An 18,362-nucleotide genomic window follows, 5' to 3' on the forward strand; every position below is an offset into this window, starting at 1 on the left:
CAATGTTGCGCTGCAATTGCTGCCACACTTCGTCCGTTATTCCAGGGTCACGTTGAGGTGAAAACTCTACGGAGCCTTTTGGGTTTAGTTGTTTTTAGGTCTCTATTTCTTGTGGAGAGGACGGTTTTCCTTCATTGACCTTTGCTGCAACGGAGTTGGCGCTCGGGTGAGCCTTTGGACCCATCTTCCGAATAGGGAGGCCATTAGCCTGAGATAGATTTCCTGAACCTTCGGTCAGTTTTGCCTGGGTTTTTGGTCCAGTCTGACCTAAGCATTGGCCTATTAGATCAGACGCGGAGCATTCAATGTAGTCTCGTGATGCTAGAATTCCCATGTCGTAGTATAATTGGCTGACCTTGCGCGCCACCGTCGTTTTTCCAGTTCCTATTCCCGTACTCAATTAGTATACGACTCTCATCAAAGATATGGTTAACTGCCTTACCTGGAGGGCCCTTGAATAGGAATGTGAACGGAATCTGGGCCCGAGCTGCTATGCTTAGCTATGTAACCGAGTAGATCGCGCTCAGTATAGGTGATGTTGTGATGAACTTGACGTCCATACCTGGTCCCCTTTGTCTATGTAACAGGTCTCCTAGATATTCAATTACTCGCTTAGTTTGGCTCCTCAGCTATCAACTTCATTATAATGATACCCACTCGTTTGGCTTCCATCTATACTTCTTTCTCTGTATAATGGTGGGAGTTCGCTTCAAGCCTCCTTACCGAGCACTCCGCTGATTGTCTTAGTGTTGCCTACAAATCAAGAACACCCTGATGCTGCTGCGCTTGCCTCTCAGGTGACGTAAGGCAAGTTCGTTACAACATCACCCTTGAATTACAATTTTCTCGAGCCCCAACAGGACGCGATAGGGCTACTCAACTGCATGCTTTATATGCTACAGAACATGCTTGAGAAGCCAATGGATATTTATTAGTCTGCTAGTACTAGTGGATCGTTCTGGCCTTCGCGAAGGATTTGCCTCATCCGGGAATATAGAGTTTTATCTTCTCTCTCCCAATTTCCATTATCAGGAAATACCACGTCCCGTAGCTTGACGACCCAAGGTATCAAAGGTCTATAGTATGGGGTAAAGTGCGCTGATACAGTATTATTAAAGTATGGTCTTTTAGATATTGTTCCTAGCTTTAGTCGAGCTAGCTCATCGGTATCCTCTATATTCCACTTCTCAAACTGCTTCACAGCTTTTCTTTCATTTGGCCCATCATAATGAATGCAGAGCCAGAAGAGAACCCAGAAGAACGACTCGAGATCGTCCATAAAGGAGTGACCTTCGCCCATAAGGACACCAATTGCCATGAAGGCTCTCGTACCAGTGATTCCCTTCGCACCGGACGCCTCTATTCGATCCACATGAATTGCAAGGTCTAGATCAATCAAAAAGGAAGAGCCCTTGTTTATCATGAGATTATTGATGGAGATATCTCTGTGAAGGAAGCCAGCCTTAAGAAGAGACTCATGCCCTATAATACATCCTTCTAATGCAGCGAGTAAGGCAGCTCGGGAACTTGCCTTATAGATGGGCTCCCCATAGTCGCAGAGAACAATGCGTCGGTGTATCCGATTAAGAAGAGTTTCGTTATCGTGCTTTGTTGGAGATGTAGAACCTGAACGAGAGCGTTTGGCGGGTGGAAGCAGGGTACCAGTCTGGCTGGATGATCGCTTTGAGCCGGTGACCCGCAAGTTACGTGCGCGCCCGACTCGATAGTTGCTTGCTCTTGTGATATCCAGCCCTCTTCGAACATTGCTCCGAATGTTGTCCTCTTTTCCCTGTATATATACCGTCTCGTGGTAATAATGCCGCGCTACGTTTGTTACCTTTTGATGCGTCGCTTGCTGTAGCAGTTCGCCTTCCTCATCGCGTTCCGGGAACTGCCATGAATCCTTAATAACAAAGGGCTTCGACTTGCCTCCTTCTAAATATGCTTTCCAGCATATAGTCGCACGGCCTACTATGCTATGCGCTGGTCTAATGACTTTGTCTAGAATAAGACGCTCCATCTTTGTATCCTGTTGGATTTCGATATATTGCCGGTGTTCCGATTTGATAATTGTAGGGTCGAAACCGAGAGCTTCATCGTCCATCCAAAGGAAACCAAGAATTGTCGATACGAAACGCTGTCCGTCCGTATTAATGTTGAACTTTTCCGATGCAATGCCTCCAAGCCGGTCGAATTCCCAAAGCCGCATCCAATCTCCGCATAGGGTAAAGGCTAGAATAAAGCGCCGCGTAGGCTGGGCAGTAAAAACCTCCCTCACATATCTTGCTATGTCGAGGTGGGCCTTGGATGCTATATCGTCGTTCGAGTTGCTCTTAAGCTCGCCAGGTACTAGGATATGTGACCAATGGTACTTTCCGGCTCTAGCTTTATCGGCCTTCGGGTCGTCCACAAGCCCAACGTCCAGCTTACGCTTCGCGACTGAGCCCTCGAGTGGTGTGTCGGGCTGCGCTAATGGTCTGCGCGTTATTGTTGGTCTATACTCTTGCGCCCATCCTAAAAAGCGTTCGATAATGTCGGCAAGCCAGGCCAGAACGCTTTCTTGCTTGGCATCTTTTGGCCATCCGGTCCAGCCTTCTCGGAAGGGGGGTTGCATTCCTTGCGTGCATTTCTGGAAGATCATTTCGGATGCTGTCTCAAGTTGTGGAATGCCACCCCAAAAAGCTTCGTAGAAATACGGAACATCGATGTACATAACGCCAAGTTCGTCACTCAATAACTTATCCATCTGATCTCGCTTCTCCGAAGAATTTACGACGCTGCTTGTATTGAGGCGCCATGGTGTCTGCAGGATAGAAGAGATGGGTTTGCGGGGGGGTGTAGATTCAGTAACAGCGTGGTAGACTTGTTCCCAGATATCGGTGTCAGAGGCATTCGTGAGCACTGCATCGAGAAGCGGTCGGATGTGATTCAAATCTAGTTCGCCGGAATCCAGAGAAGCTTCCAGTCGGAGAAGGTCGGTTCGGAGGGTGCCGCGACCCGTTCTAGAAGGCAGGAGGCGAGAGACGGGATGGTTCTGGAGTAAAGGGAGAAGGCAGAGTGCTGGATTCCGAAGCACTAGATATGTGTCAGAGCATTTCGGCATGAGTTGCATTTTGCATTTAGCATTTACCTTCATCGCCGACTGTATCGAGGTCGTCAGAGGGCCCGACGACTTCGTTGAATGCGGTGCGCGCCGCATCGAGATGTGTGCCGAGGGGGTGGGCTTGAATAGTCGCTACCTGGCTTGGATCCATTACAAAAGCGGCATCGTGACAAAATGTGTGTGTGGTTTGTATTGGTAGTGGCGGCGATGAGTTCGGTAATCGTGGTTATTGGTTATTGGGGGAAGAATAGAAATTGGATAAGAGAAAACTAAACGCGTCGCGCAACCCGCTGGGCGACGGTATTTAGTGGATGAGCCTAACGGCGGGTGCACGCACTCTTCGGAAGTACTTCGGAAGTAACCTCATTCACCCAATCAACCTCCTTTATCTATAAAAGGTTTTATGAAGGCCTAAAGCAATTCATCTTCTATCGTGTATAAGGTTCTTCCCTATGTGTTACCTTATAAGAGCCTAGGAAGCATGTGCGGAGTGAGGAACGTTTCCCTTCCCGCCAAATCACATATTGAAACATGTCCTTCTTTTCAGTAAGTAAATTTCTTATCTTTGATGCGTAACTCATGTTTATAATTGTCATTGAAAGTCGAGAATGTTCCCCACTTTCTTCAACGCCGTGACGATAGTCAACACCGAGACTTAGTCTCAGTCGATAGCCCTTTTAAAACTAATCTACACCCTCCGATACTAGTTTCATAATCTTCACAAATGCTGTCTCACCATAAATAGAATAGGAAGTATCTGTAGAAACCGTCCTCAGCCTTCGTGCCTGCTTGACCTCGTATCACACGTCTCATTCTCATTTCTCTCACCCACAGAATGAAATAAGAGCTCAGAAGAACAGCAGCGAACACGTGCGGCCACACCTGCACCCCGTCCTCTCCATTAGACCAAACCACATACACCTCGGCGGCAACGCCAACAATCAGTTGAACGCACCCTGTGAAATCGAGTAGCGGACGAAGGAAGCTTGCGCCACCAAAATAAGCATACATAAGCGCGTGATGAGCGGTGTTCAGCGCAGCAAAAGTTTGCCAGCCTTCACTGCTGCGTAACACGCGAAAGAACGTCAGATACGGCGTTGTGAGGTGATGGAAGCCGAAGTGCAGGTCGATGGAACTACCCCCAGCGCGCACGGTTAGAACATCGATATATTCATAGAACTTGGATAAGTGATAGAAAGTTCGCGCGATCTCGTCGTGATTCGGTGATAATGCGAGATACAGGAGTATAGCTGAAATGGCCGAGTATAGGCAGCTGTGCACTTTATTCAGGGTTCTTGCTCCTGGGATTGGGCCATTGCGGGATACATGGCGGCCAATCGCTAGCCATGCTATAATAAAGCATGTTGTTTGAAAAACCATAAATGAAAGTGAGGTCGACATTATGTTCATTGTGAGCTCCGCTAACATATTGCAATAATGTTATGAATAGTAATTTCACTAAAAGGGTCCCAGCTCTTGTATATGATCACTGGTGATGTGTATTTGCTTATTATACCTATGTTGATTCGCGTTATGCACCTGGCATTGCTCCCCGCACTCGGTCTGACTCAAGTAGATGAGCCAGGCCTGAACCTCCAACTTGAAGCCGAGCTCGCTTGATGCAATGTTTAGCACTCGGTACAAAAGCACCCGCTAACTCACTATAGCGGTGCAACGGTCCCGCTCTCTTCTCGCAGCCGCCGGGCTTGTATTCTACTATCCGCATGCTGAGAAAACCGGAGTGGTCGCCGCCCCACGGAGCATGCTACTCCTCCTCTCCCGACTGATGCCGCTGGCCGCCTTCCTTTTCTATCCCTTCAAAAGAACGCCTTTGAGCCCTTCAGCTCATCCATCAATAGAGCCGGCGAGGGTGGGCTCGGAATCAAAAATAGGATTTAAGGCTGTGAGATAGTTCGCCCGTACCGAATTCTGCTTTGCCCATATGATGAATGTCCTGGTTCAAGTCGAAATGAACCCAAACGCTATGGTTCACCATTTCCTATCTTGTCACCCACAATATGAACATTTCTGTTGTTTCTTTTCCCTTTCTTTTGTGTAATTATTCCCAAAGATAACAAGTGGCGATCCTGGTTCGGTGTGGTCTACGTAGTATTCTACAGCTACGATTAGCATACCATCATTAAACTCGTATACAAGAGGTTCCGATTAGTTAGTACTCCAGGCACTTGTTGTAGGTACATTGCACGCTTAAGCGTCCCGATTAATGTGCAAGAAACCGTCTTTGTAAACAGTCCCCGTGACACTGCCAGTCCATTTATCTTTTCGGCTCTTCAGGAACTCTTTGAGGCTCGTGTTCTTGCCCTCCAGCTCGCCCCCTTTGACTTGGTACATCCACCAACCCGTAACGGGCTTGACAGTGTAGCGCGCACCATTATCGGAAGATTCCTGCTGCGGCGGTTCGGAGGTAAGGGCCTCCATAGCCACGGAGCCCGCAAGTAGCTGCGTATCCACCATAACCTCCGTCTCCGGATTCTTAAGCTTCACAGGCACGGACACGAACCCAGCCGGGACCTGATTAAGATCGACGCGATAGCCAGCCCATCCAATCTCCGAAAGGGGATGCAGAGATAGTGGTGCGCTGCTATCCGGAGCAAAGGCCTTCTGTGCGGCGTCCTTAGCCCTGTCCTGCAGTCTTTTTGTGATGCGGAATTTGCCCTCTTCATCCCATATCAAGAAAGCGGTGATCCACCCACTGAGATGATTCATGCCACTACCTCTCTGGTGATCGATCGCGCGAGACCAGAAGTCCCGTACACGCTCATCAGCCGGATTGTCGAACGTCTCCACGAATCCACGCACAACAGGCCGCAGCACATCGCGAAAAAGTTGAGGCTCTTCGCCATATTCGCCTAGCCGCTCAACGCGACTCGCGAGATCTACCCAATCGGCGCGGTCGCCGAGCAGGGTCGCGGTGGGGATACCGCACATGCAGGCGTCAAACACATACTCAAAGTATCGCTGCAGGGTGCCCATCATGCATACACTCGCCACAATCACGTCCTCCTTGGTCGTTGTAGTCCAAGAGGGCATGATCCAGGCCCGAAGGCTAGGATCCGTGATGTTCGCCTCGATGAGACGAGTCATGTTGGTGCACATATCGCCATAGTCAATGGTAGCGAGAGAGTCAAAGTACTGTCGTAGGATAAGACCTACCTTCCCGTCATGGGCGACAAACTTATGACGCAGGGCCTCGGCGTTGGCATTCACGTGAAAGCTGAATTGTGTGAGGATGGCAAACCAGATGTCCTCAGGACGCAAGATCAGGTGGTGGTGCGAGGTATAAGCCTGGAAGATGGTGCGTACGAGCCTGTTATCACAAGGCGAGATGGCGCGGTTGCTGTCGCCGCCGAGTGGGTAGGAGGACTGGATGATGGTTCCAACCTCTGGGCGCTTGGCGGGGGCCGCGCCAATAAGGAGTGCTTCTGAAGTGAGGCCAGTGTGGCACGACTTGCCACTGACGGGGTTGGCGTCGTGTTGGGCGATCTTAATAGTGACAGGCATGGCTGACTCCCGACTTCAGTTGCTAGACTTGAACTTGAAGATAGTAGTACGAAAAAGGGTGAGAAAGGCGGAAGCCGAGGAAGAGACGCGTTTTGGCTAGTAATATTACCCTGCGTGGCCTTTAGGAAATATTATTCCTCGGGAAGGCCTGGTACTCGGTGTTTATAATGGTCATCTGCTGATAGAGGCACTTAATATAATATTACGTGACAAGCGTTTATTCATAGTTACCTGCTTGCTTTGCTACCCCGCAATCCATCTACCGCTGCTGCCTGATGAGTTCCTAAATGGAAGTTTTAGCAGCAAGTGTAACCTCAAAGCCCCTAATGTTTCGCTTACCATAGTGAGTCACAACTTCCAGTCATGAATTCTAGTAGAAAGGCGCGTTGGCTTTGCACTAATAAACAGAAGCTGGAAGTATACACTGTTAGAATCGAGGCCATGATCTTGCTCAGATAGCTTTTCTATATTCCTTGCCACTTTGCTGACTCATCGTCATCCTAATCCTATACTGGAATGTGAATATCTGTCAATTAAGAGAATCTATTTCATGAAATATGGGTAATAGTATTAAAAGAGATATGATACTCGGTCGGAAGCGCATGCCGTTAAAAGTTGACGTGAATGTACATTTTTGGACCTCCTTGACGGCACATTCGGCTCCAGCTGCGGTGACGAACCTTGGGATTGTAGTCGAACGCGTACAACGTCGAGGGGAGTGAGTGCCGCAGAGTTTACAAAATGGCATGATTATCACCAAAGGGGCTCCGATGATGGAGTCGCTCGATTGAAGAGTCGAAGATGTGTGACTCATGTGCAGGGAAAGTGAAAGGGGTGCGTGTGCACTTAGATTTATGTTCCCCAGGCGCTAGTTGTCTCTGAGAAAGTCGGATTTTTCGTTTCGTATTAGCCGAACATCAAGGCGTAGATACCAGGAAATATGGAGCGCTTATTTGTCGTGGTGTTTCACAGCGCTGCATTATCAAAATCGAAGATGACTTCCGACAATTTATTCACCATTATGCATCTACAGTTATCGACAGCCGTCTCTTGCGTTATGAGAATGCCTCTCTGAAGCGCCATGACTTCCCGATAGTTGATAAACCATCGGAGGGCATAATAACAGTCCCAGTTGGGAGAAGTAAGATGCGAATCGTGTGTATATCTCGCGAGCAGTATTAATATTCAGCAAAGTGTTGTGGAATAGGGCAGGCTGGAAGTTGCTATGCTATTGGAAAGGGCATCGTTATGCATGATGGGGGCTTCTATTTTTGGATCCCAAACCCTCAGCTCTGAAAACTTCATACTAACAATTAAACCATTGTATGCAACATTAGAACTTGCCTGAACTGGTATAGGTCTCACACAATCAGAGTTTTAATTTCTAAATCTAATACAAATCTAAATCCTGGTCTAAAATAATCATTAAATCGTAAAACATTTCTCGTCCGTTTGCTTCAAGAGATTATCATCAGTTTCTCCTCAGTTACGGCTTTCGTCATCGTCCAGCGCTGCCTTCTCGTCTACGGTCATCTGCGCCTCCGCTCGCCCAAAGTTAACAGTCACGATAAGGAAGAATGACAACACTGCCAAGCCAACGCCAGTCCAGAAGGCTATCTGGTATTGCTCACGGGGACCAAGCGATTCTTCTCCCTGCATTTGCACCGAGGTGGCAATGGCAAGGTCCGCGATACCGAGCCAGAACGCTATACCGAGGTATAATGTACTGTTGATCAGCGCACCGGCAGTGGCTTGTAGACGTCGAGGCATTGCAGTTGTGATATAAACGTTTGTGACATTGAATGCAATGTCCACGCCAATCGTCCCACTCAGCATGGCTGAGAACACATAAGCCCAGTATAGAAAACTCGTTGAAGGTTGACCATTTGTTTGCTTCGGAAGTAAAGCGAAAAGTAGGCAGCACAGCGTATAGCCCGCGCAAGAAATCATCATTAGGATCCGGCCAGACAATATATGCAGAACAAAGCCACCGGTGATTGCGAGGACGACTCCTCCCGCAGCAAGGGGAAGAAACCAAGCAGCAGTCTGTAGAGGCGCTGTATGTAGGACTGTCTCAACACTGGTATATAAGTTAGTAAAACTGTGACAGAGAAAGAGGGCACGATCAATGACTCACTAATAACTTGCATAAAATAAAAAGATGCCAAATATTCCATACGAGCAGAAAAGCCCGGCACACAACCGCTTCATGTATGTTGGCTTGAAAAGCTCGGCAGGAAGAAGAGGCTGGGCGGCTACCCAACCTTCCACATAGACAAAGGCGGCGAGGAAGAGAACGCCTACGATGAACGTCACGTAGATGTATGGAGTGCGCCAGCCATCTGGAGCATGTCCACCATCACTGAACGCATAGACAATGAGCACCAATCCCGGTACTACCGTGACCAATCCCCACCAATCCATTACTGCCCCTTGATCATGGTCGCCTAGATTCCGCGGGATTGTGACCACACCGACGACAACGACAAGGAAGACGAGGATGGAACCTATGTAGAAGTACCACCGCCAGTCCAGGAGCTGGGCTGCGAGAGCTCCTATAAGGATACCGAAATAGAAACCAATGCAGGCAACCGCTCCATAAATACTGTATACCAGGTTCTTGCGCGGTCCAGGTCGATATGTGTGACCTAGCAAGGCAAGTCCGGCGGGCAAGAAGGCGCTGAATCCGACTCCCTGCATAGCGCGACAGACGATGAGAATGGTCGGGCTCGAGCTGAAAGCCGCACCGAGAGACCATATGAAAGCCCAGACGTGTCCACCCAGAAAGATATATCGCCCGCCATAGATATCGCACATGCGGGCGAACGGAAGCAGAAGCGCAGCTGTCGTTAGATTAGGCACGGCAGCGGGCCATGTACGCTGCGCGTCTGAAATGTGTAGAGCGTCGGCGACCTCGGGCAGAACGATGTTGAAGCCGCTCACGAAGTATTCACACATCATCATGGACAAGATGATAGAGAGAACGAATCCGTATTCAGAATACGCATTGTGGAATATCGACGGTCGCTGCCGGGCAAGCCGTTCCAGTGCCGCCTTGTCCATTTCTTCGGCAGATGTACCTGCTTCATCAGCAGAGCTATTCGGCGTGGCAACGCCACCACGTTCAAGGATCGAGGGTTCCATCGTATCGTAGCAAGCAATTCGACGGCTGCGTACAAAGCAGATGAAAAGATAGGATAATGGATATTTCTTCCTTGAGTTCATCCATTTTCGAGAGACGGCATTCTCTATTCATATAAATAAATTCACGTTGCCGTTGTGTGCGGATGAGCGGTATGTAATGCAAGGGATTCTGCGAGAAGCGGCCCACGTACCAGTGGAGATATAAAAATCCACAATGGCTACTATACGATAGTTCGTGTACAATTTGACATTTGCATACCGGATGGGGAATAACCATCCTGAATGATTGGATATTGGCATCTCTTGAGAAGCGGTCGATGAGCTAGAGCCCACCTAGAGTGGCCGCCACTTTCAGCCTACACAAGTGCTCGCCCCATCGACTTGTGCCATTTGCCTCTCACCATGGAAATGTCGGATCTTATGCGCTAGATAGATTTGCACTAGGATTTCTGACTTAGAAATCATTCAGAGATGGCCCAGAGTTGCTTCGTGTTGAAGCCTGTCCATGATGCCACACATGGTACAACAGATTCATGAACTAGCCAATTACTAATCAGCGACTCGCCCAATAAGGGGGGACAAGTTAATGGGGCTAATTACTAACTACAATTGCTAGAGCTACTGCACGATCTGGTTGTCAAACGAACATTTACAAATGCGTGTCCCCAGCTTCCACTACAATATGCCACCGCTGACCGAAAATGCTACTTTCTCGTTGGCTGTTCTTGAGAATTGTCTCACATTAAGCGCTGAGACATTTCAGATTTAGCAGGGGCGGGAATGACAGTGATTGGTATTCAGCCTGTGACTCACGCGCCCGTGCTTCATGCGTCCTCTCAACAGAAATTACTATTTAGTTTCTATATTTAATATGCGTAATGGCATCCATGACCACGTTGAAAGGCGATCCCTTCGATTGGACTCTATTCGAGTTGGTGAGGAAGTGCGGCGATACCCGTGGCCTTTATGGCTATAATAGTTCCCCCGGCTGCGCCCCGCAAGTCAACATTGTTGACATATGGCGGAAGCATTTCGTCCCTGAAGAGAACATGTTAGAGGTGGATTGTACCGTAATCACCCGTGAGACCGTACTTAAGACTAGCGGCCATGTTGACAAGTTGCAGATTGGATGTGCGAGGATTCTGAGACTGGCGAATATCTTCGAGCAGATCATCTTGTTGGGAACGTGTTAAAACTTCGTTTAGCCTATGGTATTAATGGCAACTTTACGAATGATCTGAAACTACATGAGCAAACAGTTGCTGAATACCAATAAATCTTAATATAGGTTACTATTGGTTCCATTCCATCAATTGGAACTTGATCTTGCTGATTCTTGCGCAATGTGACAATCTCCAACACTATCTTTATCTAGATTGACAATTACGACGGTTCTCAACTTGGAAACTTGATAAAAAAGCACAACATCCGTAACCCAGAAAGCAAGTCTATGGCCTTACCTCCCGTGCCCCTCAATTTGATGTTTAAATCTTCAGTCAGGACTAAGGCACAATGTCTTTCGCTTCTGCTAGCATCGATAAATCATATGGAAATGTGATATTACCTAGATCCAGCCGTCACCGAGTTCAAGGGTTTTTGGTGGCCGAAATAGAACAGCATCTATCCCTCGTTCTTCGCCATTTCTAGTAATAGTAGCCAAGTGAAAATTTGAGGTCTTGTCACTCCGCCTTGCCGTTGCACCGAATAAGATTGACATCGCGGCGAACTCGTTACAGGCCCAGTCTACCATTACGGGCGAGCTATCTTCCAGACACGTGAACTGGGTGCAGCAAGCAATATAGATTCATCCAGTGCCTCCATTGGCAAGGGATATGAGCAGAATGACGAGCTTAGCACGTCACTAGGCATCGCGGTGGACTTTGATATAGTTACAAATGGTTCTGTCACCCTGAGGGAACAAGATACCCGGGGTTGTGAGGATGCCGTCATCGAGGCAGTGAGAAATTTGGTAGATGGCACTGAGTCATGGGATCAGATCACTCAGTGTCTAGAACCTTTCTCAGTCCACTCTGAAGATAATGGCTGAGAAGAAGGATGCTAAATGAGAAGAAAAACATGGTGAGGTGGAAAGAGTGAAAATGCTACGTAACCTTTTCATTTCCTTTACTGTGTTGCTGTGTAAGCTTATCGAGCATTAAGCAACTCTGCTTACACTGGCCTGGTAGGTGTCACGCTGTAGGATGTAGGGGCGGTCACTCTAGGTAGACGAATTCTCATTATCCCATAGTAGATCTTAGATCAAGTTTCCACTTATGTAGAACTTGCGTCTTGGCTACCAAATCTAGTATAGCCCCGGGTCTTGTCAACTTCGGCCCCAGCAGGCTTATTCATCTTTTTTGGAGTTATGAGATTTGCCCCATGACCCTTTGTCGATTTCATCAACATCATTGCAACCGAGCACCTACTACCTTAAACGCGATTACTAGATTTGCTAGTTTTTATCCAAAAACAGAAATTCCCGTTCACGTCTTGCATAAGAGTAAGTCTTGACTCACAGATTCCGCGAACTCGTCATCGAGTAGCTCGACCCCGCCTTTGATCCGCTTGTGGACCTCAAGCACGCCATTGATATTAAGTACATGCAACAATTGCCGCACAAATTCCCATTCCCGGCTTGGGGGTTTTGGTTAGCAGCCGTTGAGTTCACTATGGTATGATATCTACACGGAAGCTCCTCGGCGTCTCCACTACCTTATGAACAACCGGAAAGCATGTCACAACTGCCGACGTCGCCGGCTCCGGTGTGACCGTTCCGTCCCGGTGTGCCACAAGTGCACCAAGACGGGGCAAACATGTCTCGGCTACGGCAAACTCTACCGGTGGGCTGAGCCAGCGGCCCCTTTTAATAGGCAATGCCAAAGTCGAAGCGCGGCTGTGACACGTCTCCGGGACTCTGAATTTGTACTTCCAGACAGGCGCCACGGTAGACAGCTATGTAATCGCGATCAACTGGATGATCGTCACCGGCAAACATTGAAGTTAGCCTTAGCCGATCCGTTGCTACAGGATCTGAGTAGCTCATCGAGGCACTATCTGTCCTATTGTAGGTGCTCATTGCTTCGTGCCATTCTCTTGCTAGGACACTGTACTTACTGTTTACAGTTGCTTCGCGATTCTGCCAAGACCTTGTCGTCTACGATTCGGGGACCAATCCTTTTCGAGAGCTGATTCCTATGTCTCAAGCATATTCTTACCTACAGCACATTATCATCGGCGTGTCAGCAGTTCACTATTACAACGCAGTTCGGTACGCTACATCTGAACACTCACCTGTAGCGCAGAGCGCCTTGATAGATGCTCTCCACGCCCGCCAAATAGCGATTCGGGATCTCATAGCATTAATCCAAGAAAGACGTGACAGTAACCGCCATGCTCAAACACAGGCAGACCAGGATGCCTTGCTCGCCACCGTCCTCTTCTTTGTCAACTTCACACTGATTGACTCCGGCAAGGACGGCTGGAAAGATCATCTAACAGTAGCGGGAAGACTATTGTCCATACACGGCCCTGCCACAATGCCATTCGCACTGCCGGAAAAGGATGAACACCAATCACAACTGAAACCCCCCTCACCATCTTCGTTAGATCTAGCTTCCCTTTTGGTCCCAACTATATCTCAGAAACCATTAGAGGTAGCTTCTGAACCACTGACTGCTTGCGACTATGTCACTTCCGACACGGTAGCATATTTCATATGGAATAGCGCCCTACAATCCTTAGTGTCGTCTTCACCTTCATTATTGCCGTCATTCCATACTCTGGACTACGCAGCACAGCCCTTGACATGGGATGTATCAAAAGTGATGAGGATTCTCTCACGAACAGAAGCAAACAGCTACCATAGCTGCCCTGCCTTCCTTATGGGTATCGTTCTGCGGGTAGCTCGTATAACACAGTACCTCAAAACCAGCAATGATCTCCCCCCAGCCGCAACTCGCATGGACGCCTATCTACAGCTGTTGCAAGAAGCAGAGTCGTTCGATATCCAAGCGTGGGCAGCGGGAGTCTCAGCGCGTATGTTCAGCATTCTCGGTGCCGTGAACGAGCATGAACTGCGATCGCGATGCCATATAGCCGCCACGTATCGCGCTGCTGTGTGTCTTTACATCCTGCTCGTTGCGCCGGGGCTTCCGGCTGAGATACGGCGGCGCACGCGACTAGGCATTGGAGACCCCGCTTCATTCCCATCGCTACCGACGACAGAGGATCTCGCCGCTACCATATTCCAGCAGCTTTCCTTCATTCCTAAGACCAGTCCCCTGTTCAAATACACTCTCTGGCCGGTGTTTCTTACGGGCGTGGACGCGGTGACGGATACGCACAGGTTATGGGTCGTTGAACGTATGTGCGCGATGCGGGACCTGTGCCCCTGGGGCTTCCTCACGTCGGCCATGGAGACACTTGCAGAGATTTGGAAGCTGAGAGATAGCGCCATAAAAGGTGATAATAAGCATGAGGCAGGCTCACCTGGCGAGATAACTGAAGCCGATGAAATGGATGACGACGGTAGCGACTGGCTTGCACGACTCCGAGGCTTAAAGATTGACTGTCTAATAGTCTAATCTGAGTTGATTTGGAAATTGGGGAAAACAAGAACCGCTAAACCCGTCTTTCAATATAACTTCTATGCAAGTCTAGAGAAGCGTTCACAATCCAACTAAAGTACCATGAGCTATCTAGGGCGAATCACAGGATATTGCATCCTGGATTGCCGCATGAACAGTATACACCAAGAACCATCAAACTACCTTCGCTGCTGAACCAGGTTTCACATCATCCATCACGTCCGAGTGGCAACAATCTCCTTCGCAACCTCAACATACGAGCCATTCCGAATATCCTCAACAAGACCAACCTCAGTCGGATTCCATCCCAACTCATCCCTAGCCCTATCGCCCTTACCCCTGATCCGGCCCGAGAAAAACCCAGCAGCAAGCGGGCCTGCAAATTCCATGGCCTCAGGGATATCCATCGCACGCACAGGCAGACCCAGCGTAGCCGCCATAGCATCCGTGAACTCCCGGAACGAGACATCGCTCGTGTCCGTGACATTATACACCTTGCTGATCACTCCGGGTTCAGCACAAGCTTTCTCCAGCGCACACACATACGCGCGCGCGGCATCATCAACATGCACCACGCTCGTCTGCACGTTGCCCTCCCCAATACGCACCACAGCCCCGACCTTCGCGAAAACTTCCATGAATAACTTCACACCACTTCCTCCGCGGCCGTAGACGAACGGCGGGAGCCGCATAATGCAAACCTTGATCTCCCCGCCCGCTTTACTCAGGATATATTTCTCGCAGCGAATGCGTCCATTAATCGGGTTCGGGTCCTCAGGGGCATCTTCATCCGTCTCGCCGCCGTTGTCATCAGGCTTGACAACGCCCACTCCAGACGTCCCGATGAACAACCTTCTGGTGGATGGTGACTGCGCGAGGCCGAAGGTCATGGCATCTACAGCCGCCGCGTCGATGCGCACGACGTCGTCGTAGGGCTGGGAGAAGTCGTCGATCCAGGCGTCTGCGAGATGGACCACGATGTCGGCTTGTGCGGCTTCGGCTCTGAGGAGATCGAGGCGCGACATGTCGCCTTCGACGGGGACGGCGCCGAGACCGCGGAGACGAGCGGCTTTGGCGGATGTGCGGGTTAGGCCGTGGACGGCGTAGCCTGCGCGTAGGGCGAACTCGGTCAAGCGGGAGCCGATGTAGCCGCCTGCGCCGGTGATGAAGACACGCTGGGGTTTGGAGGCTGACATGGTGATGCTAAGTTGGAAGGTATTCGAGCTCGAGGGTAGTTTATGGTATGACCAGCTCTATCCAGGATGAACCGAGCGTGCGAGTAGTAGCAAGAACACTATCTGTATCTTAGGTAAGAAAGCAGAGGTATGATATGAATGAATAGGTAATTTATGGCGTCCATCCATCTTCTTCAACAAATGCGCGAACGCCATCACTTTATATACCTACATAGTGAAATACTCATTTACTTCCAACCTACATACATACCCATCACATTACGGGACTCCACAGCTTCGCCTCCATCTCTCAACAGAATAAGCTACGGAGCTATGAAGCCAAGAACACCTTTATTCCGCCTAAGCGGGTACTATACCGAACTATTTCTGTGGATGTAGTAGAATCCTGTCGGAGACAAGGCGAGCCGGCCCCGTAGCATCCCCGGAAGTCGTAAACAAGCGTCTTATATCCTTCAGATAGGCCGGTGAGGCGGAGTTATCGGCGGGATCTAAGCTGACACTATCCCCACTCTAACGCGGAGTACCCCGAATAGACAGTGATTGCGTACAGATTGAAGTATCTTGTGTTAGCACCGCGTTATTAACAGTTATTCCGTAACCCCCTTTACCTACCACCGCAACACCTCAACTAGGTAGGCGAAGCACTCGGCCCGAGAATCGTGCGAATATGGTCCTCATAACTATATTAGTGAAATCGGGCAACAACTTGTCTGATGGCGCTGAAGAAAATACGAAACAGCATTAGTCACTGTGGATAAGATTCTTACACATACCGGGGCATCTCCACATTAGCCAGTGTTCTGTGTTATATACTCATTTCTACTCTCAAAGCAACCTGTCATCATTATCCCCTTACTACGATATTTAGAGTGATCTATCGCATATGTAACAGACAGAACTAATTTTTGAGAATTGCCATTTTTTAAATTTGATTTCCTACTGTTCGATTCGAGACTATCAAAGACAAGCCCCATCGCAAACTAGCAGGCAGTCAGAATACTGATGGGATGATAATTCGAATCGCCAAGTAGACTTGGCTACTAGTCTAGTATTCTTTCAGACACTATACTATGACATGCCGCGTTGGTATCATAATGATTCGCTAAAAATGCCAGAAAAAGGGAACATGCCGCCTCTTGCTTCAGCTTGAGGCGATGTCAGCTGGCTTCCCCTTTTCCTCCGCTGTCGGTTCTAGCTCGAGAGGCGGCGCAGACCACCTTGGCTCATCAAGGGCGTTCTTCGCTAGACCTTCCTCAGCATTATCTCCTTCGACCTCCATCACATCATTCCCGTTTTTCGATGTAGAGGATTCTGGCGCATCTAGCTGCGCCGTGTTGTCCTGTTCAGCCTCAGCTTCATAATTATTAAGATCCCCGCTCTCTTCTATGACCTCAGCTTCCGGGGTCTCGGTCGGAGTGTCCTCATTCGTCTTTAACTTTCCTTCCCGTCGTTTAGGAATGATTTCCATAAAAGCTTTGCCCCAATCGCCCGTTTCCAGCCACTTCAACATGATTTCGAGAACATGGTTAGTAGCTAAGACGTGTCTGTGCTGAAGAACCATGTATTCGCTAATAGGCAGTTTCGCTGTTCTGACTTTCTTATCGCGTGCGATTTGATAGCATAGACCCTTTTCTCTATTCTTGTCGATTATGCCACCGATGACGTAACAGGTGTTTGGTTCTAGATGGTCCAGGGTATGTGGTGAATCGGCCGTCAAGTAGACGATGGACTTGTTCACGTCTTCCGCCTCTGGTTCGGGGACGGGTGTGGGCTTTGGGGCGGCTGATTCCACTGAAGCTTTCGTCTCCCCAGTAGAACTCTGCTGTAGCAAGTCGATCAATTGGCCGCCTTGAGGCCCAGCCATGCACTCTTTTGCGTCCTTGGCCGCTTCTGCGAAATCGCCCTCGCAGAAACGAATGCCTTTCCATTTCAAATGATGGTTCTTCAGTATTGTCTCGTTTCTTTCTTTCAGGTAGCCACCATATGAACTGATGTAGAAGTGTACGGGGTGCTGAGCTCCTCTGTTGTCGGAATAGCATCTCGTCACCTGGCTCGAGAGTGATATCAATTCCGCGTTGGTCATGTATTTTTCGAATTGGCAATCGATGATGATGCCGATAGGGACTTTAGAGCCTTTCATGGACCTGTGTCTTCTGCGATCACCTGGTATGACGGGCTCTCTACCTTCAGCTTTAGCAGCGGTTATTTCTTCTTCTTTCTCGGCTCGTCTTCGCGCTTGTCTTTCGTGTCGTTTGTCTATGCGTTTGAGCCGTCTATCCTCTCTACCTTCTTCCCATAACCTCTGTCTTTTCAACTTTTTCATCTGGCTTTTGGACATGGGCGGGTTTTCGCTGGATGCGCCGATGGGCCGTGCAGTATCTGTGTCGCGGGATGCGTCATTTTCTCCAGTGTTGTCGACGAGGTCGTCTTCTGCCGATCGCTTCACACCTCGGGGCTCATTGAATTCCTCGTTTGTGTCAGCATTGCTGTTCGGCTCGGCCGCGGGCAAAGTGTCCGCTTTTTCGTCAACGGCCGACTCTGCGAGTGTAGGTTCAGATGGTTCCATGTTGTGCACTTTTCTAGACAATTAATGCAATGTAAGAAGAGAAGAGCCGCGAGCTTCTAAGGATGAAGCCGTTGTATTGAAAAAGCCCAAACGAATGTGATGCTGTTACGCATGAATTGGCAGATAGAGAAGCAAAATTTCAATTCTTGGAGCTTGAAGACGTACCTATAGCTTTAGCAGGTGCCCCGCCGTAGCACAGGGCTAACCCACCTAGCTGGCCCCGCCGTGGATACCCTAGACCCAAG

The 18,362-nt window shown here is 49.1% G+C and overlaps 8 protein-coding genes across 8 annotated transcripts; 2 read left to right on the plus strand and 6 right to left on the minus strand.

Moving 5' to 3' along the window:
- Positions 1–661: 661 nt before the first annotated feature.
- F5B22DRAFT_226061 (uncharacterized protein) lies at positions 662–3,373 on the minus strand. The gene is made up of 2 exons (XM_047969795.1): positions 3,131–3,373; positions 662–3,075 (listed from the first exon to the last, which is right to left on the minus strand). The coding sequence occupies exons 1-2, from the start codon at positions 3,252–3,254 to the stop codon at positions 932–934; spliced, it is 2,268 nt and encodes a 755-aa protein (XP_047829953.1). The 5' UTR covers positions 3,255–3,373; the 3' UTR covers positions 662–931.
- A 155-nt stretch (positions 3,374–3,528) lies between these two features.
- F5B22DRAFT_610257 (uncharacterized protein) lies at positions 3,529–4,568 on the minus strand. The gene has a single exon (XM_047975182.1). It carries the CDS (start codon positions 4,529–4,531, stop codon positions 3,836–3,838), a length of 696 nt encoding a protein of 231 aa, XP_047829954.1. The 5' UTR covers positions 4,532–4,568; the 3' UTR covers positions 3,529–3,835.
- A 353-nt stretch (positions 4,569–4,921) lies between these two features.
- Positions 4,922–6,917, minus strand: F5B22DRAFT_226152 (uncharacterized protein). Its single transcript, XM_047969796.1, has 2 exons — positions 6,857–6,917; positions 4,922–6,800 (listed from the first exon to the last, which is right to left on the minus strand). Exon 2 carries the CDS (start codon positions 6,623–6,625, stop codon positions 5,312–5,314), a length of 1,314 nt encoding a protein of 437 aa, XP_047829955.1. The 5' UTR covers positions 6,626–6,800; positions 6,857–6,917; the 3' UTR covers positions 4,922–5,311.
- Positions 6,918–8,107: 1,190 nt separating this feature from the next.
- On the minus strand, positions 8,108–9,688 carry F5B22DRAFT_636976 (major facilitator superfamily-domain-containing protein; the record flags this gene model as incomplete). The annotated part of the gene is made up of 2 exons (XM_047977370.1): positions 8,108–8,705; positions 8,763–9,688. The coding sequence occupies 2 exons, from the start codon at positions 9,686–9,688 to the stop codon at positions 8,108–8,110; spliced, it is 1,524 nt and encodes a 507-aa protein (XP_047829956.1).
- Positions 9,689–10,647: 959 nt separating this feature from the next.
- On the plus strand, positions 10,648–11,045 carry F5B22DRAFT_647410 (uncharacterized protein; the record flags this gene model as incomplete). The annotated part of the gene is made up of 2 exons (XM_047978868.1): positions 10,648–10,834; positions 10,894–11,045. The coding sequence occupies 2 exons, from the start codon at positions 10,648–10,650 to the stop codon at positions 11,043–11,045; spliced, it is 339 nt and encodes a 112-aa protein (XP_047829957.1).
- Positions 11,046–12,181: 1,136 nt separating this feature from the next.
- Positions 12,182–14,461, plus strand: F5B22DRAFT_226159 (fungal-specific transcription factor domain-containing protein). The gene is made up of 2 exons (XM_047969797.1): positions 12,182–12,833; positions 12,893–14,461. Exons 1-2 carry the CDS (start codon positions 12,485–12,487, stop codon positions 14,350–14,352), a joined length of 1,809 nt encoding a protein of 602 aa, XP_047829958.1. The 5' UTR covers positions 12,182–12,484; the 3' UTR covers positions 14,353–14,461.
- On the minus strand, positions 14,462–15,850 carry F5B22DRAFT_226160 (putative NAD dependent epimerase/dehydratase). The gene has a single exon (XM_047969798.1). It carries the CDS (start codon positions 15,549–15,551, stop codon positions 14,571–14,573), a length of 981 nt encoding a protein of 326 aa, XP_047829959.1. The 5' UTR covers positions 15,552–15,850; the 3' UTR covers positions 14,462–14,570.
- Positions 15,851–16,388: 538 nt separating this feature from the next.
- F5B22DRAFT_610262 (tRNA-methyltransferase-domain-containing protein) lies at positions 16,389–18,264 on the minus strand. The gene has a single exon (XM_047975183.1). It carries the CDS (start codon positions 18,115–18,117, stop codon positions 16,693–16,695), a length of 1,425 nt encoding a protein of 474 aa, XP_047829960.1. The 5' UTR covers positions 18,118–18,264; the 3' UTR covers positions 16,389–16,692.
- Positions 18,265–18,362: the final 98 nt, after the last annotated feature.

This window comes from Xylaria bambusicola (genome assembly GCF_022495145.1).
Source record: "Xylaria bambusicola strain CBS 139988 unplaced genomic scaffold F5B22scaffold_26, whole genome shotgun sequence".
Classification (NCBI taxonomy): domain Eukaryota; kingdom Fungi; phylum Ascomycota; class Sordariomycetes; order Xylariales; family Xylariaceae; genus Xylaria; species Xylaria bambusicola.

What these genes read in the sequence shown, in the direction of transcription:
- F5B22DRAFT_226152 (XM_047969796.1), bottom strand. Translation starts at nt 6,625, where the DNA reads ATGCCTGTCACTATTAAGATCGCCCAACACGACGCCAACCCCGTCAGT.
- F5B22DRAFT_226159 (XM_047969797.1), top strand. Translation starts at nt 12,485, where the DNA reads ATGAACAACCGGAAAGCATGTCACAACTGCCGACGTCGCCGGCTCCGG. An exon ending in GAGGCACTATCTGTCCTATT is followed by an intron (nt 12,834 to 12,892) that starts GTAGGTGCTCAT and finishes TACTGTTTACAG; the next exon opens with TTGCTTCGCGATTCTGCCAA.
- F5B22DRAFT_610257 (XM_047975182.1), bottom strand. Translation starts at nt 4,531, where the DNA reads ATGTTAGCGGAGCTCACAATGAACATAATGTCGACCTCACTTTCATTT.
- F5B22DRAFT_610262 (XM_047975183.1), bottom strand. Translation starts at nt 18,117, where the DNA reads ATGGAACCATCTGAACCTACACTCGCAGAGTCGGCCGTTGACGAAAAA.
- F5B22DRAFT_226160 (XM_047969798.1), bottom strand. Translation starts at nt 15,551, where the DNA reads ATGTCAGCCTCCAAACCCCAGCGTGTCTTCATCACCGGCGCAGGCGGC.
- F5B22DRAFT_226061 (XM_047969795.1), bottom strand. Translation starts at nt 3,254, where the DNA reads ATGGATCCAAGCCAGGTAGCGACTATTCAAGCCCACCCCCTCGGCACA. An exon ending in CGATACAGTCGGCGATGAAG is followed by an intron (nt 3,076 to 3,130) that starts GTAAATGCTAAA and finishes ACACATATCTAG; the next exon opens with TGCTTCGGAATCCAGCACTC.